The sequence below is a fragment of the Lissotriton vulgaris genome, chromosome 6 (assembly GCF_964263255.1).
Source record: "Lissotriton vulgaris chromosome 6, aLisVul1.2, whole genome shotgun sequence".
Taxonomy (NCBI): domain Eukaryota; kingdom Metazoa; phylum Chordata; class Amphibia; order Caudata; family Salamandridae; genus Lissotriton; species Lissotriton vulgaris.
Window position 1 is genome coordinate 1226212096 of NC_141694.1, and position 13681 is coordinate 1226225776.

General features: G+C 44.7%; 1 protein-coding gene across 1 annotated transcript in view; it reads right to left on the bottom strand.

The window, feature by feature from the left end:
* Window positions 1–4887: 4887 nt before the first annotated feature.
* LOC147708657 (uncharacterized) overlaps window positions 4888–13681 on the bottom strand; it is a 147126-nt gene continuing 138332 nt past the window's right edge. Inside the window, exons 20-22 of the mRNA XM_086925758.1 lie at window positions 10399–10488; window positions 7653–7742; window positions 4888–4983 (exon numbers count right to left, since the gene is read on the bottom strand). Coding sequence (XP_086781884.1) covers window positions 4888–4983; window positions 7653–7742; window positions 10399–10488 — 276 coding nt within the window. The remainder of the gene's footprint in view (window positions 4984–7652; window positions 7743–10398; window positions 10489–13681) is intronic.

A 13681-nucleotide genomic window follows, 5' to 3' on the forward strand; every position in this document is an offset into this window, starting at 1 on the left:
CAGCTCCATTTCTTTGAGCTGAAGCTCATGCGCCAACTTCCTTTCCTCCATAGCAAACTGCTTATCTTCTCTCTCTCTCTCCCTCTCGTGCTCTAACTTGGCAAGCTCCCACCTTAATCGCCTCTCCTCCTTCCTGTCCTCATACTCCTGCGACGATGCACTCCCCCTTGATACACTACTCCCTGCCCCGGAACGTCTTCCTGGCAATACATTGTCTGACATGTCAATGTTGAGTAGGCCTGGGTCTTCCTGAGTGTCCGCCTCCCCGTGTGTGACCTGTTCCTCATCCTCTCTCTCCCCTGGGTGGGCCCTTACCCATGCCTTTAAGGCGGCACAGAGCTCTTCTTTGACAGCTCTCGTCCCCACAGGCACCCCCATCCCCTGACAAAACTCCCTTAACTGCACTACCGTGTACTTATCAAGGTCAGCTAGCTGGAACTCCATTTTGACAGGTGGGGACCCAGACAACCTGAAAGAAAAATTCTGGACGTAGGCAACAATGCTGGGACAACACCGGTTTCTACACACTTTGCAGACTTAGACAGTGGTGGACAATTAGGTTTGCTTGCAGCACCACAGGTGTCCAATTAATTGCAGCGCACTCTGTCCCACTGGAGGGTGTTAAGTAGCTACAGGTCCTGGATCCCACCGCTTGCCACCAATGTAAGAACTGGGACCGCTAGCTCTCCAGGGGGTAGCATGGTTTGAGCAGGAAGGCAGCCAGGGGCTTGCGTGTAAAGCAGCTACTTGACACACTCATCCACTGAGACACGAAGTGGGCGCAATAATGGAGACCACACCAGTAGTTGTGTTTTAAAAAATCAAGATCTTTTATATAGACTTTGGATCAAGCAAGTAATGCATTTAGCAAATCATTAGTATTTCATTTACGCATTTCATTATGCAGTCTCAGTAAGACTTGTCATTAAAATAATAACCAGCTAATCTAAGCAGTGAAACATTAAATAACACAGCCTGTCGCATCATACACTTCGGCAGGCAAAGAGGGTACTTTCATAAACCTGGAGGATCCTACAAGAAGCGACCATAGCATTGCAGTAAAGTACCACATTAAACCTCTCATGGACGCCTTTCAAATTGCACTTCATAGAAAGGGATAAAACATTTCATCAAGTATCTTCAGTACAACAGATAACTTCAAAGAACACAGCCTGTCACGGTATGCTACTAAGCAGGCAAACAGGTAATTTCATAGATCCTAGATGAACCTGTAGGAACAACCACAAGCATTTCTCCTTGTGAATACTGATCGTTTTGCGACCCAGAATCAGATCATCAGAATACCATTAAAATGAATAAATAAGTATCACAGTTTGGCCCCATCAGGAACTGTAGAAACCCGCCCATGCAAGAAATTCAGTACAGGGAAGTAGCTGACCCTCTTCTCAGCAGGCTTGATGACATATAAACAGGCATGAGCAGTACAGGCAGCCCACGACAGTCACTAGTCAATGGCCTAGACGCTCTTATCATGCAGTGGGCCGAAAACAGTTAATTCCTGAATAGCCTACTTCTTCGGCATGCACAGTTCTCAGGGCCTGACACACCTCGACACCCACTCCAGGCCTCCCAGTCACTCGAGGCACATTAGGGGCCTACGGGGCCCACTCTCGGTTCTCCCCCAGGGGAGGGGCGACCTTGGGGCCTTAACCGGCCTTCCGCCCTCCTCCCCGGGGGGGTTACCTGCTTCCTTCAGCCCTCCGGGGCCCTTGCATCGGCTGGAGTCGGCGGGAGAAGCTTCCGCCGGTTGAGGAACTTCCTGCGGCCTGGCGCGGTGCAAGACGCTGCCACATCGTACCGGCGCCAGGGGCGAGGAAACACACTGCGGGGCCAGGCGGAGGGGCGTCTTCAGCTCCAGACCCCCTCCGCGATGAGTCGCGCCCCGCTCCGGGTGCCGGCCTTGCGAGAAGGGCTGGTTCGGGGCAGCCAATGGCTGCGCGGCTGGGGCGGGGCGCGGCCGATGACGCGGCGGCGCTCCCGCTCACGTGACAGGGGCCCAGGCAGGCCTCAGGCCCAGTGCGGCCTGACAGACTTGATGCGGCGGCCCTCTCCTGGCACCGGGGGCCACCGAGGGGGGGTCAACGTCGCCGCTGGACGCAGCGCAGGGGCAGTCGGCCACAGGACGTCCGCAAGCGCCTCAGAGGCGTCGCGTGGGGGCGCCGAAGCTGCGGTGACAAGGTCTCCTCAGGTGTCTCAAGGCGACAAGGTTCAGCGCTTGGCGCCAATGCAGGGAAGCGCTCAGGGGGCTTCACAGCGCTGGACACCGGCAGGGCGAGGGGTCGATTTCAGTAAACTTTAACACAGCGCTTGGCAAGTCAGTCAGCAGTCAATGCTGGCAGGAGGGAAGGCAGTCTCACCTGCAGCGCTGGACAGGGGAACAGAATATAGCGCTAAGAACACAGTTCAGCAGGGACTGCAGGCAGTTCCATCAGGGGGGGAGACAGGTAGGGCCAGATGGGCCCAGATGAAGGCAGGGAGTGCGCAGGGCAGCACAGTCCAGTACCTGGTCGATCCCCCAGCAGTCTCTGTCAAAGGCAAGCAATCTTCTTGGATGGTTCTGCGCCCTTGGGTGTTTGTTTCTTGAAGTTGCTGAGAGGGGGGTGGGGGGTTGAGCTGAAGGCTTGAAGAGTTTTTCCTCAGTCACTGCAGATGGACCCTGGGGTTCCCTACCACTGGGCCAGATCAGGGGGCTAGCTCAGGACACCTCACCCAGCTTAAGAGGCAGCACCTAAATCCTGTCACTCCTAGTAGTATAGGTTCCTCACTAGGCCCTCCCGCCTAAAACTCCTGCGTGGGTTCCCCAGGTCAGTGATGCCCCAACTGACTAGAAAAGTTCCCTCCCTTGCTTATATATGCCCAGGTCAGGTGACCACTCTCTAAGGCGGGAAAAGTCAGGACTGCCTTCCTTCTGGAAGGTTCCAGGAGCTTCCCCATTCTACCTATGGACAGGGGCTGGGTGGCTGGTATTGCAACATTATATGGGGATCCAGCCTGCTCCTGGCAGCTAGGGTGCTACACTAAAAGACCACGCTGCAGTAGCAGGGGCCAGTGGCAGCCATGTTTGAAGTAGAGAGCACCTGCACCCTAACACAGATTAGCTATGAAAAGGTGCCCGAAGACCTATGGGCCAACAAAAAGAAGGTGGGAAAAATGAGGCAAGGGCAAAAATCACAGGGAAAGACCACCCTAGGGCTGACAGGTCTAACAGTGGATCATCACTATGTCGCATAAGTTTATATAGTGTTGAAATCCCGCGGGTCGTGGAGGTTGCCAGGAGCAAATATGTCAGGGTTTTTTTTCAGGCAGTTCTGCTCTGTCTGACCCCAACAGCGCCCGCAGTGACTGACATGCTCTATGGCAATTATATCTGGTGATCAAAGTTGCCTCAGGTATCGAGTCTTGGACCACTTTCCAGGTTATCAGGATTCCATCTTTGAAGAAGTCTCCCATGTTGTGTATTTTTACCCTTTGCAGTGTCCGCATTATTGCCCCATCTGTACTTAAGGGAACCATGTGCACCACTCTATTGGTAGCTTTGGCCAATACAGTACTGGAATCCACCTTTCATCTGCCGTTTCTTAAGTAGGTAATGTGTAGCCTATAGGGTCAATTGTGCGGAATTTACGCTGTGCTATGCTTAGCAGGTAGCATGGGAGCGATAACGGTTCAGCTGCTTTCCTCTCCCAGTACAAGTGTGGGAGAACTGGTGGCCCGTGAATCCAATAATATGCATGTATGATCTGCGAAGCCCTATAGTATATTGCAAGGTCTGGTGCATCCAGCCCACCCATCATATAAGGGAGGGTTAATGTTCCCGATCACAGGCACAGCAATTTCCCAGCACAGGCCAAGTGAGTCATAAGTGGGTGCAAAGTGCAAAACACGTTTTTTGATAATAGTATTGGTGTATTGACAAACAAGAAAATCATTTTCATGAGAGCTATTCCGCCCATCAATGAGAGGGGTTACCGTAACCAGCTCTCTATCACCTCTGTAAAAAGCTACACTGCTTTCCCATAATTCTCTCTAATTACCACGTCAGGGTATGTATGTATCTGAATACCTAGGTATCACACCGGTTCATTGGTCCACACTAAAGGGAATTCTGTTTGTGTAGGCGAGGTGGATGTGGTGAGTGGAAATATCAATAATTTCTCTCCATTTACTTTCACTACCGGGGTTTGTTGTATCTATGTAGTTAGTCCTAAGTTCTCCTCTTCATTTGGCTTAACCAGTTCACTGCGGTGCAAATTTCCCCACTGTGCAGGCGTATTGTACGCGTGCGGTGATTGGAGGCCCCCTAGGCGTCCGACGCACACACCCAACGTGGTAGCCGGGGGCCCTCCGACGCATGGAACGCGTTAATCAGGCCCCACAAAAAAGTCTGACATGCCTGAAATAGATAAAACACCTGCTGGAGGTATTTTGTTAGCATGGTTCAGGCAAGAGTACTACACTTGAAGTAGCCTTGCACTGCACATAGCCACACAAACAAATGATAGCCACCTTCTGTTGTACTAGCACAGTTTTTACATAATGTAGGTCATTTTAGAAGAAACTATGCCCAGCCTGTTGGCTGTCATTCCACTTACTGGATCTGGCAAATATCAGGCACAATAGTTTAACCAAAAGTGTTCTTCAAAAGCATAAACAATTTTCATCAACTTCCTCTGTTATTCAAATACTTTGTCAGTAAGTGTATGTACAGGGCACAGCTAGGGTGGGCAACATTACGCAAGATGAAGTCATACACCAAATTGAATCTGCTGCACAAATCACATGTAGACAGCAACAAACTATTTTATTTTTCAATAAGGTCCTTGACATTCTTTCCTATTTTACAATATGCACTTGGCAGTCTTATTTTTAGTATCCAAAAAGAACATTAGCAATAGTGTTAGTTATCTGTGTAGAATGCTTTTTCAAAAAGTTGAATAGTTTTGGGAGAAAAGGCTGTGTTGCCTGGAAAAGAAAGAGATACACGTATATAAATATACATTTCAGTTGGGAGTTAAAGAAAAATGGAAAACATTTTTACATTTATAGGTAACTTGAACCCTAAACATAAGCTAATCATGACCAAACAGTAATAGTGGTTCATAAACTGAATTGAACAATTACATTATCTGCATTCAATACATACAGGTATTATAACTAATGTGGCTTTCAGTACACCTCCGGCACAAGTAAAAAACAGGATAAGTGTTAACATTTCTCCTGAATTTTTATGATTGTTATGAAGTGCTCAGTTGCACAATAACTCAGGACCAACGTTTATGCTATTACAGTGTAGACCCTGCACAGCTGAGCTCCCCAGGTTTCCGAGCTCCTTGACAAGTTTCCCAGATCCATGCATACCTAACTGCAATGGTGTGGGTTTTGACTTTCCACTCTGGGATTTGTAGTTCTTGTTTATCCACATAAAACCAGGAATACACTTCCCAGAAGTCAAAGACTAAACCCTGTACTGGAGTAGCTAGTCAAGCCTGAAGCAAGGATTCTTGGTGGTTACAAGGAAATGGCAGGGTGATAAAGGCCTGAAAGGATTGGGATGGGCGGAGATACCTGATCCCACAATTCAGCAGCTTACTTTTCTAATCTCAGAAAGTGCTAAAGACTCAGGTCCCGATTCACAGAACTAACTTAAGACAAAATCCTAAACTTACTACTTTTGGTATTCAGAGAAGGCATTTAGTAGTAGTAAAGTTAGGAGTTTGTCTTAAGTCTGTCTTAAGTCTGCCTTAATTCTGCCTTAAGTCTGCCTTAAGTCTGTCCTAAGTCTGTCCTAGGTTTGTCTTAAGTCTGGATTAAGTCTGTCTTAAGTCTGTCTTAAGTTTGTCTTAAGACTGTCTTAAGTCTGTCTTTAAGTCAAACTTAAGACAAAATCCTAACTTTACTACTACTAAATGCCTTCTGTGAATACCAAAAGTAGTAGGACAGACTTGAGACGGACTTGAGACAGACTTAAGACAGACTTAAGACATACTTAGGACAGACTTAAGATGGCAACCTTACTTTACTACTACTAAATGCCTTCTGTGAATATCAAAAGTAGTAAGTTTAAGATTTTGTCTTAAGTCAGTTCTATGAATCGGGCCCTCAGTGCCATGCCACAAACATTTGCACTAGTGAAAACGAATTCCACACAATTTTTCTCTTTGTTAAGATCATATGTTCTCACAACTTTTTAAATGGAAATTATCGCAGTATGTTTGAGACAAAGCCATTTTGCTCCATAGTTTATTACAGGAGTATCAGAGATAGTGTAAAAATAGTTTTTTATCAAAAGGCAATTGTGGATTAAGATTAGTTGAACTTTCTCTGGTGATTTTTAAATGATGTATAAACAATACATATGTAAAATAAGGTTTCACCATCCATCTGTAATTTAGACACAAACCTCAACATAACCTGCAAAGTCAATAGGTCTGTCTATTGTGTGGGATTATGGGGAAGAAGTGGGCGCTGGAAGGCGAGAACTGATGTAAAGATGAGCTAAATACACAGGGCTTGGAAGGATGAGGCGATGTCAATGGGGGTAACAGGATTGTCATGGAGCCGTTTTAGTTTAGAGATTAGACACATCAGTTCTGTAGGGGGAGGGGCAGGCAGTATAAGATGAGGATGGATATTGGACACCCATTTTGAAGGACAACAGCAAATCATGCATGTGGGGGTCAAATAAATACTCAACCATATGGCTCACACCCCTCCATTGATAATCCCTGTTGTTTAAATGGCTCACACCCCTCTGTTGATATTCCCTGTTGCTTAAATGGCGCACACCCCTCCATTGATATTCCATGTTGCTTAAATGGCGCACACCCCTCCATTGATATTCCCTGTTGCTTAAATAGCTCTCACCCCTCCATTGATATTCCATGTTGCTTAAATGGCGCACACCCCTCCATTGATATTCCCTGTTGCTTAAATAGCTCTCACCCCTCCATTGATATTCCCTGTTGCTTAATGGCTCTCACCCCTCCATTGATATTCCCTGTTGCTTAAATGGCCCTCACCCCTCCATTGATATTCCCTGTTGCTTAAATGGCTCACACCCCTCCATTGATATTCCCTGTTGCTTAAATGGCTCACACCCCTCTATTGATATTCCATGTTGCTTAAATGGCTCACACCCCTCCATTGATATTCCATGTTGCTTAAATTGCCCTCACCCCTCCATTGATATTCCCTGTTGCTTAAATGGCCCTCACCCCTCCATTGATATTTCCTGTTGCTTAAATGGCTCTCACCCCTCCATTGATATTCCCTGTTGCTTAAATGGCTCACACCCCACCATTGATATTCCCTGTTGCTTAAATGGCTCACACCCCTCTGTTGATATTCCCTGTTGCTTAAATGGCTCACACCCCTCCATTGATATTCCCTGTTGCTTAAATGGCTCTCACCCCTCCATTGATATTCCCTGTTGCTTAAATAGCTCTCACCCCTCCATTGATATTCCCTGTTGCTTAAATGGCTCACACCTCTCCATTGATATTCCCTGTTGCTTAATGGCTCTCACCCCTCCATTGATATACCCTGTTGCTTAAATGGCTCACACCCCTCCATTGATATTCCCTGTTGCTTAAATGGCTCACACCCCTCCATTGATATTCCCTGTTGCTTACCCTTTCTCTCTCAGAAACGTAACAGATCTGGTTTAAAAGTATAGGGCTGCTCCTCTGAAACATTCCCGATGTGCCATGCCACAGTGAGTGCTGTAAAGACACAAAAAAGAGAATGAGCGAAACACTCAGTCAAAGTATTGTGCCCCTGTCAATGAGCATATTACACACCCCAAAAATCACGTTCTTTTCTCTAGTGTCCCCGGTTTGCTCTGCATAAGCTGCAGAAGAATCGTAAGCTCCCGTAGACTTTCTGTTACCATGTTGTTTCCAGAACCCACTTTAGATTGTATGTAGTGAAGTAAAACTATACAATGCCAGTTGATTTTGCAGCACATAGGCATTCCTATGACTAGTTAATTGGGTAGGCAAAAGGAACAAATGTTGGACGGAATGCTGAACAATGCAAACATTCGCCCCCAGTCACAAAGATCTGTGTTAAATAGATCGTTATTTTGGTCACCCATACCCCAGCTTGGACCCAGCCATGTGGGTAGGCCAGTAGTTGGAAATTAAAGGGATGGAAGATTCCATTGCTGGACAAGCTGTCACCAACCAATTACATGCTCACACTGAAACTTATAACACCCTAGGCACTAATGAACCACAGTAGAATGGTATTCTTCCTTACAGGCAATGAAAGCCCCACTCAGAAGCAATTGCTTTTTTTCCTTCTGTGTTTAGTGTTTACAACTCTCTCCATTGATTTTTTACCTTCAGAAATGATCATTCTGATGCAAGAGCGATATTATCTTACATAATTCATAAGCAATCACACTAACAAGGAAAATTAAGACTCATTCAGTAACCGGGGGCTCGTTAATGCAGAAAAAAACTGACGACCTTTCCCATTATTTAAAATGAATAAGGAATTCATTTTTCCATTACAATAAATCTGCTTAAAACATGGAATAGAAACTGCACCAGTGGAAATCTGGGTCAGCTTGTGAGATTCAGCTACACTATCACTGGTCTGTTGCACATATCATGGACCACTCCGCTCCAGTTGTTTGAAATCTCCCACCCTGCGAGGTCACATGAAGAGGACTGCATCATCCTTCATACTGACCTAAAAAACACATTCTTACCTTTCACTCCTAAGATGATGACATGTAGATTTACTTGCAGGTCACAGGAAGCAACTCATGAATGTGACAGAAGACCTCAACGCAATAGAGATGTGGATGACTCCGATCAGCCAGACACTCCCTGGCTCCAAAACAGAAATCCTGGTGAGGGGAGACACCACATCTCCCTTACAAAATAATGGCACTCTGATTCCCAACCTTCTTTGGAGACATCGTTCCATGAAAACCAAAGTCAGGTCATAGTCTTTATATAGCCACAAACCCCAGTCTCAACTGACAGAAGCAGTGGTCAACACCCCTTTCTACTAAATATAGCGCCTCAAAAAAATCTTGCCCTCATCCCAAAAAATACCACCTCTGGAGGTAGGAACATCTGTAAATGTGACTACAGCAATTTCCTGTACATCACTCCCCCGCCAAGCCAAAGTACTATGAAAAACTGAAACTTGCTGTTCAACGTTCACCATTCACACTTTTTTCCACATACAAAAGCATAGACCAATGAAACCTCAATAAAATAGTCTCACTTTGCCTAACCTTCAACTGCCTTTAAGGTTCAACACCCTTATACCTACAGAATACAATCATGCACCAACAGCTTACCATCTAAGATTCAAAGCAATCAACCTCTTAATGGTTACTGGAACCAATTGTAGAAAACACTTCAGAGCCATTGCATTTCAATGTTTCAATATCCTCCGTCCACACACTCATAATACTACTAGTAACATGACCTTCAGGATTCAAAACTAACCTTGATCAAATTATTGCTTGCACAACCACTTATCAATACAATTAGAAACAATAAGAATGTCATGAAATAACAGTCATCCCTATACAATATCGGCCAGATTCATGATAGACCCGTTTTGCGAGTCTGAAATAGCGATTCATAAGGAATCGCTATTACAGACTCGCAAAACGGGATTCATGTAGGAATCGCAAAATTAAATGTGATTCCTACAGATTCCTTATTTGCGGTTAGCAAATTGCTAATCGCAAATAAGGAATAACTCCCCATTCATTCCTATGGGCCAAAAGGCCCATGGGAATGAATGGGGAGTATTCCTTATTTGCGATTAGCAATTTGCTAATCGCAAATAAGATAGCGACTTGAAGGGTGCCAGGGGTGTCCAAAGGACACCCTGTAGCACCCCTTAAATGCACATTTCAACAGGTGTTGCGCACACACATGTCCAAAGGACATGTGTGTGTGTAACATGCAACTTAAAAAAATGCTTTTAAAAGCATTTTTCTAAGTTTTCGCTATTTACCACGAGGTTTGACCTCGCGGTAAATAGCGGCCAAAAATTGCGAATTCGCAATTTTAAAATGTTTCAAGAATAGCATTTAAGGAATCTTTAATAGAGATTCCTTAAATGCTATTCCTCGCAAATTTGCGAGTTTCTAAATAGCAAATTTTGCATTTGGGATGATGAATCCCAAATGCAAAAATTGCACTCGAAAGGGCCAGATTCTCAGAATCTGGCCCTTTGCGAGCGCAAATATGATTGATGAATCAGGCTGTTGATCATTTGGGGGAAGGGTATACAAGACTGCAGAACATTTAAAGACAATTCACTGATAGAGAATTGTAACAGCATGCACTGGGCGGGGAAAAAGGAAACACTCACACATGGGTCTGTCCACTGATCACTTACCCTCTGCCTTCCTGAAGTGTGATTTATAAGGCGACACACCAATGAGATGCTGCTCTCTTGTTTTCCATCTGAGGTGCGTAAGTCTGGCAACTGTGAAGATTCGGAAAAAAGTGTAAGGCAAGATAACTCCCAACAGCCACAACAGAGCCCTTTATTTTAATCTACCTCCTATCGTCATGTAATTGACTTTCGAAATAACGACCTGCAGATGTATCGGGACCAAAGCGCATTTTTGCAAATACCAGAGAGGAATGAATAATTACGTAGAAAAACTAATTCAGTTTCGTAGAGCTGTTTTCTGTGCATAGGGCTGAAGCTTTAATGCATGGCAAGAAACCTTTAGAATGCCCATCTATCGAATAAAGCCTGAAAATGGCGTTTTTGAAGTGTCTGGGGAGAGGGCAAGAAAAATACGTCTTTGCTATTTGTAAGGAAAACTCAGACACTGTTTTCTTCTGTGCAGAGAACCATAAAGAAGATGCAAGAGTTAAGATCAAAAGACATGATAGAGGAGATTCCTGACCATTTGCAATCATGGCAAAAAGATGAAGCACCCAGAGTGGGCTTGGAGGGATGGAGATGACATCAATGTGGCAACTGTAGGTGGCTTAAGTTGGCCAAGGATTTGGAATCTGATCTGGGTGCCTAAAACTGGCTTCTTTGATCACTCTATAGTTATCCTTATGGAAAAAAATGGGTTGAGGGATAATGCGGTTTTAGAATATCCAGTGGTGAAATATTTTTAAAACATATTGATCTAGGCCATTCCATTACAGCTAGCATGGAAACATTTAAAAAAACAAGCTAATTCCCTATCCACTGATTACCTCTCACTTATTCTTTGACTTTCACTATCATAAGGGACAAGGCTTGTGGGGCCAGATGTACGACCATTCTCTTTAGCGAATCGCAAATTGCGACGTTTTGCGACTCACAAAATGGAATGTACAACAGTGTCTGTGACACTATTCGCGATTTTCAATTGGGTCGCAAGGTACCTGCCTCATTAAAATTCAAGAGGCAGGTCGCAATTTGTGAATTATTGGGAATGGCCTGCAAACACAGGGATGGTGGTCTGTTGGGGATAGCAGACCCCAATGTCTGTGTTTGAATTTTTAATAAGAAACTTTTTTTTCCAAATTCAGCCCTTTTGGGAGTGGCTTACCACCTACTTGAAGTAGGCTGTAAACTGCTAGTGTTTTGCAAACACAAATGCAGTTGGAAAACAATGGTACATACCATTATGACTCGCTATTAGGAAGGACCGCCCTTGGCATGCCCCTTCCTAATAGCAACTTGCCAAGACTATTTTGCGAGTCACTGACTCGCAAAATAGCGTTTGTACATACCACCACCTTTTTTTGCGGTCACAAACGGGCTGATTTCGCGTTTGGGGCCGCAACAAAAGGTCATACACCTGGCCCCATGTCTATTCCACTTCAAGTGTGGCAGGGCTGGGTTCTTGCTGTGAAGATACCAAAAAAGCATTAGGCAAGATTCAGTTCAAGGGCAATCTCCTCTAGCCACACACATACAGTCTCTCTCGCTCCACAATGAAAGACATTTTGCTTTTTACTGGTGTGCAGCCTACAGGTGATCGTCTAAGTGGGAAGACAGCATATGTTTAAGTTTGAGCACTTTGTGAGATGATCGATGATTACTTCTAACAAATTAGGCACAGTGCCTAAAACATGTTTGGGTAATGTGTAGCCCAATTAATTTATTTAGTGTTAACAGGTTAAAAATGGAAATTACATTGTTGGTATGCCGGAAGAAACATTTCAGGGGAAGGTAACATGAGTAATGAGTAACCATTTATCCAGACATCAAGGGTAAGACAAAGAAGGGTGTTCCAGGTCAGCGATAATCATGCAGCAAGGCAAAAAGCCTCAATTACACTGCAGCTGAAGAACTGGTGCAGATAAGACATTTGGTCTGGGGCTACATGGCCCAGCAGCAAAAGATGACCAGCCACCCAACCCCTCAGTATCACTTCAACCAGGTAAGGTGCTCCCTTCTTTGCTCGGTGTTCCATCATACACTGATTTTGTGCAGCCTTCTCCTACTTTACCACCACAACTTCCTCTTTAAGTTCTGATTCCTCCACCCAGATGTCTCCATTCAATTGGGTTCCCACTTCATCTCAGCCTACCCATGCCCCTGCCCCCTGCCACATTCAACCTCAGACTTACTTATCCCACACGGCACTAGCCTCTTCATCCATTCATATGCATGTACTTTCATCGCACCACCTATCCATGGACTCAGTTACTCTACAACCAACCAAGCACTAACTTCAATTTAGTCACCTTTTATGTTTAATGATCAGCAGTCAAACTTTAATCTGCAGTTATTTGTAAACATAGAGGGACAGCTTCCTCTCCTGTCCCTGTTTAAAAACCACTGACTTCACTGATGTGCATACCCCTTGGTGCCCTTACACACTCAGAGTATTTAAGGCTTATGTACTCCGAGTATTTAACAGTGGCACCGATGGGAAGGTACTGCAGTGAATTTGGTATTTGGCAATGCTATTTCTTAGAGCATCCTCACATACATATTTGGTTGCGAGGGTGCATTTAGCACTAAGAAAATAGCAGCACATGCACACTCCGCTCCATTGCTGAATTCCGCAGAATTTTATTGTAATCCCACAGAATTACACAAAATCAAATTCGACCGTTCTGTCTGCCCCATATGGTACTGCCTGAATGCAAGATTTGGCTTTGCAACTTCTCCAGCAGAAAGGCTGGCAGGCCCAGCAGAGTGTGGTATATACTTAGCTAACTTGGAAGGTATGAAGGCAATGATTAGGAAAATATGGAAATTACAAAGAAAGAAATTGGATTTTTTTTTAGTTGATGTACATGTCTTTTTCCCTTTAGCTTTATCATTTCCTTTGGTACATAAACAAGGATCTAGAGCAAAGAAGTAATGATCCATGTGTAAGAAGACACCTGACTATTTTGGGAGGAGAAAACCAGTGATTACTTATAGCAAATCTGGCAGAGTCTAAAAGAATATTTTGAGTAAAATGCAGCCTAATTCATTTGTTTACTGCAAATAGATTTAGAACAGAAAATAGACTGATGGTAAGTGAGAAGCCCATTGAGCCAGAAATAAAGGTAAAGACTAGGAAAGGGTTCGTGGGTAGCGAGAATCCTGCTGTGAAGGAGAAAAGCCTAGCTCTTTGGAGGACGTAGGTAACATCAACATATTAATGGCAAGTGAGAAAGAGGGGTGCTGAGGGTGTACTATGCAGCTTTTTCCTCTACTGATATGT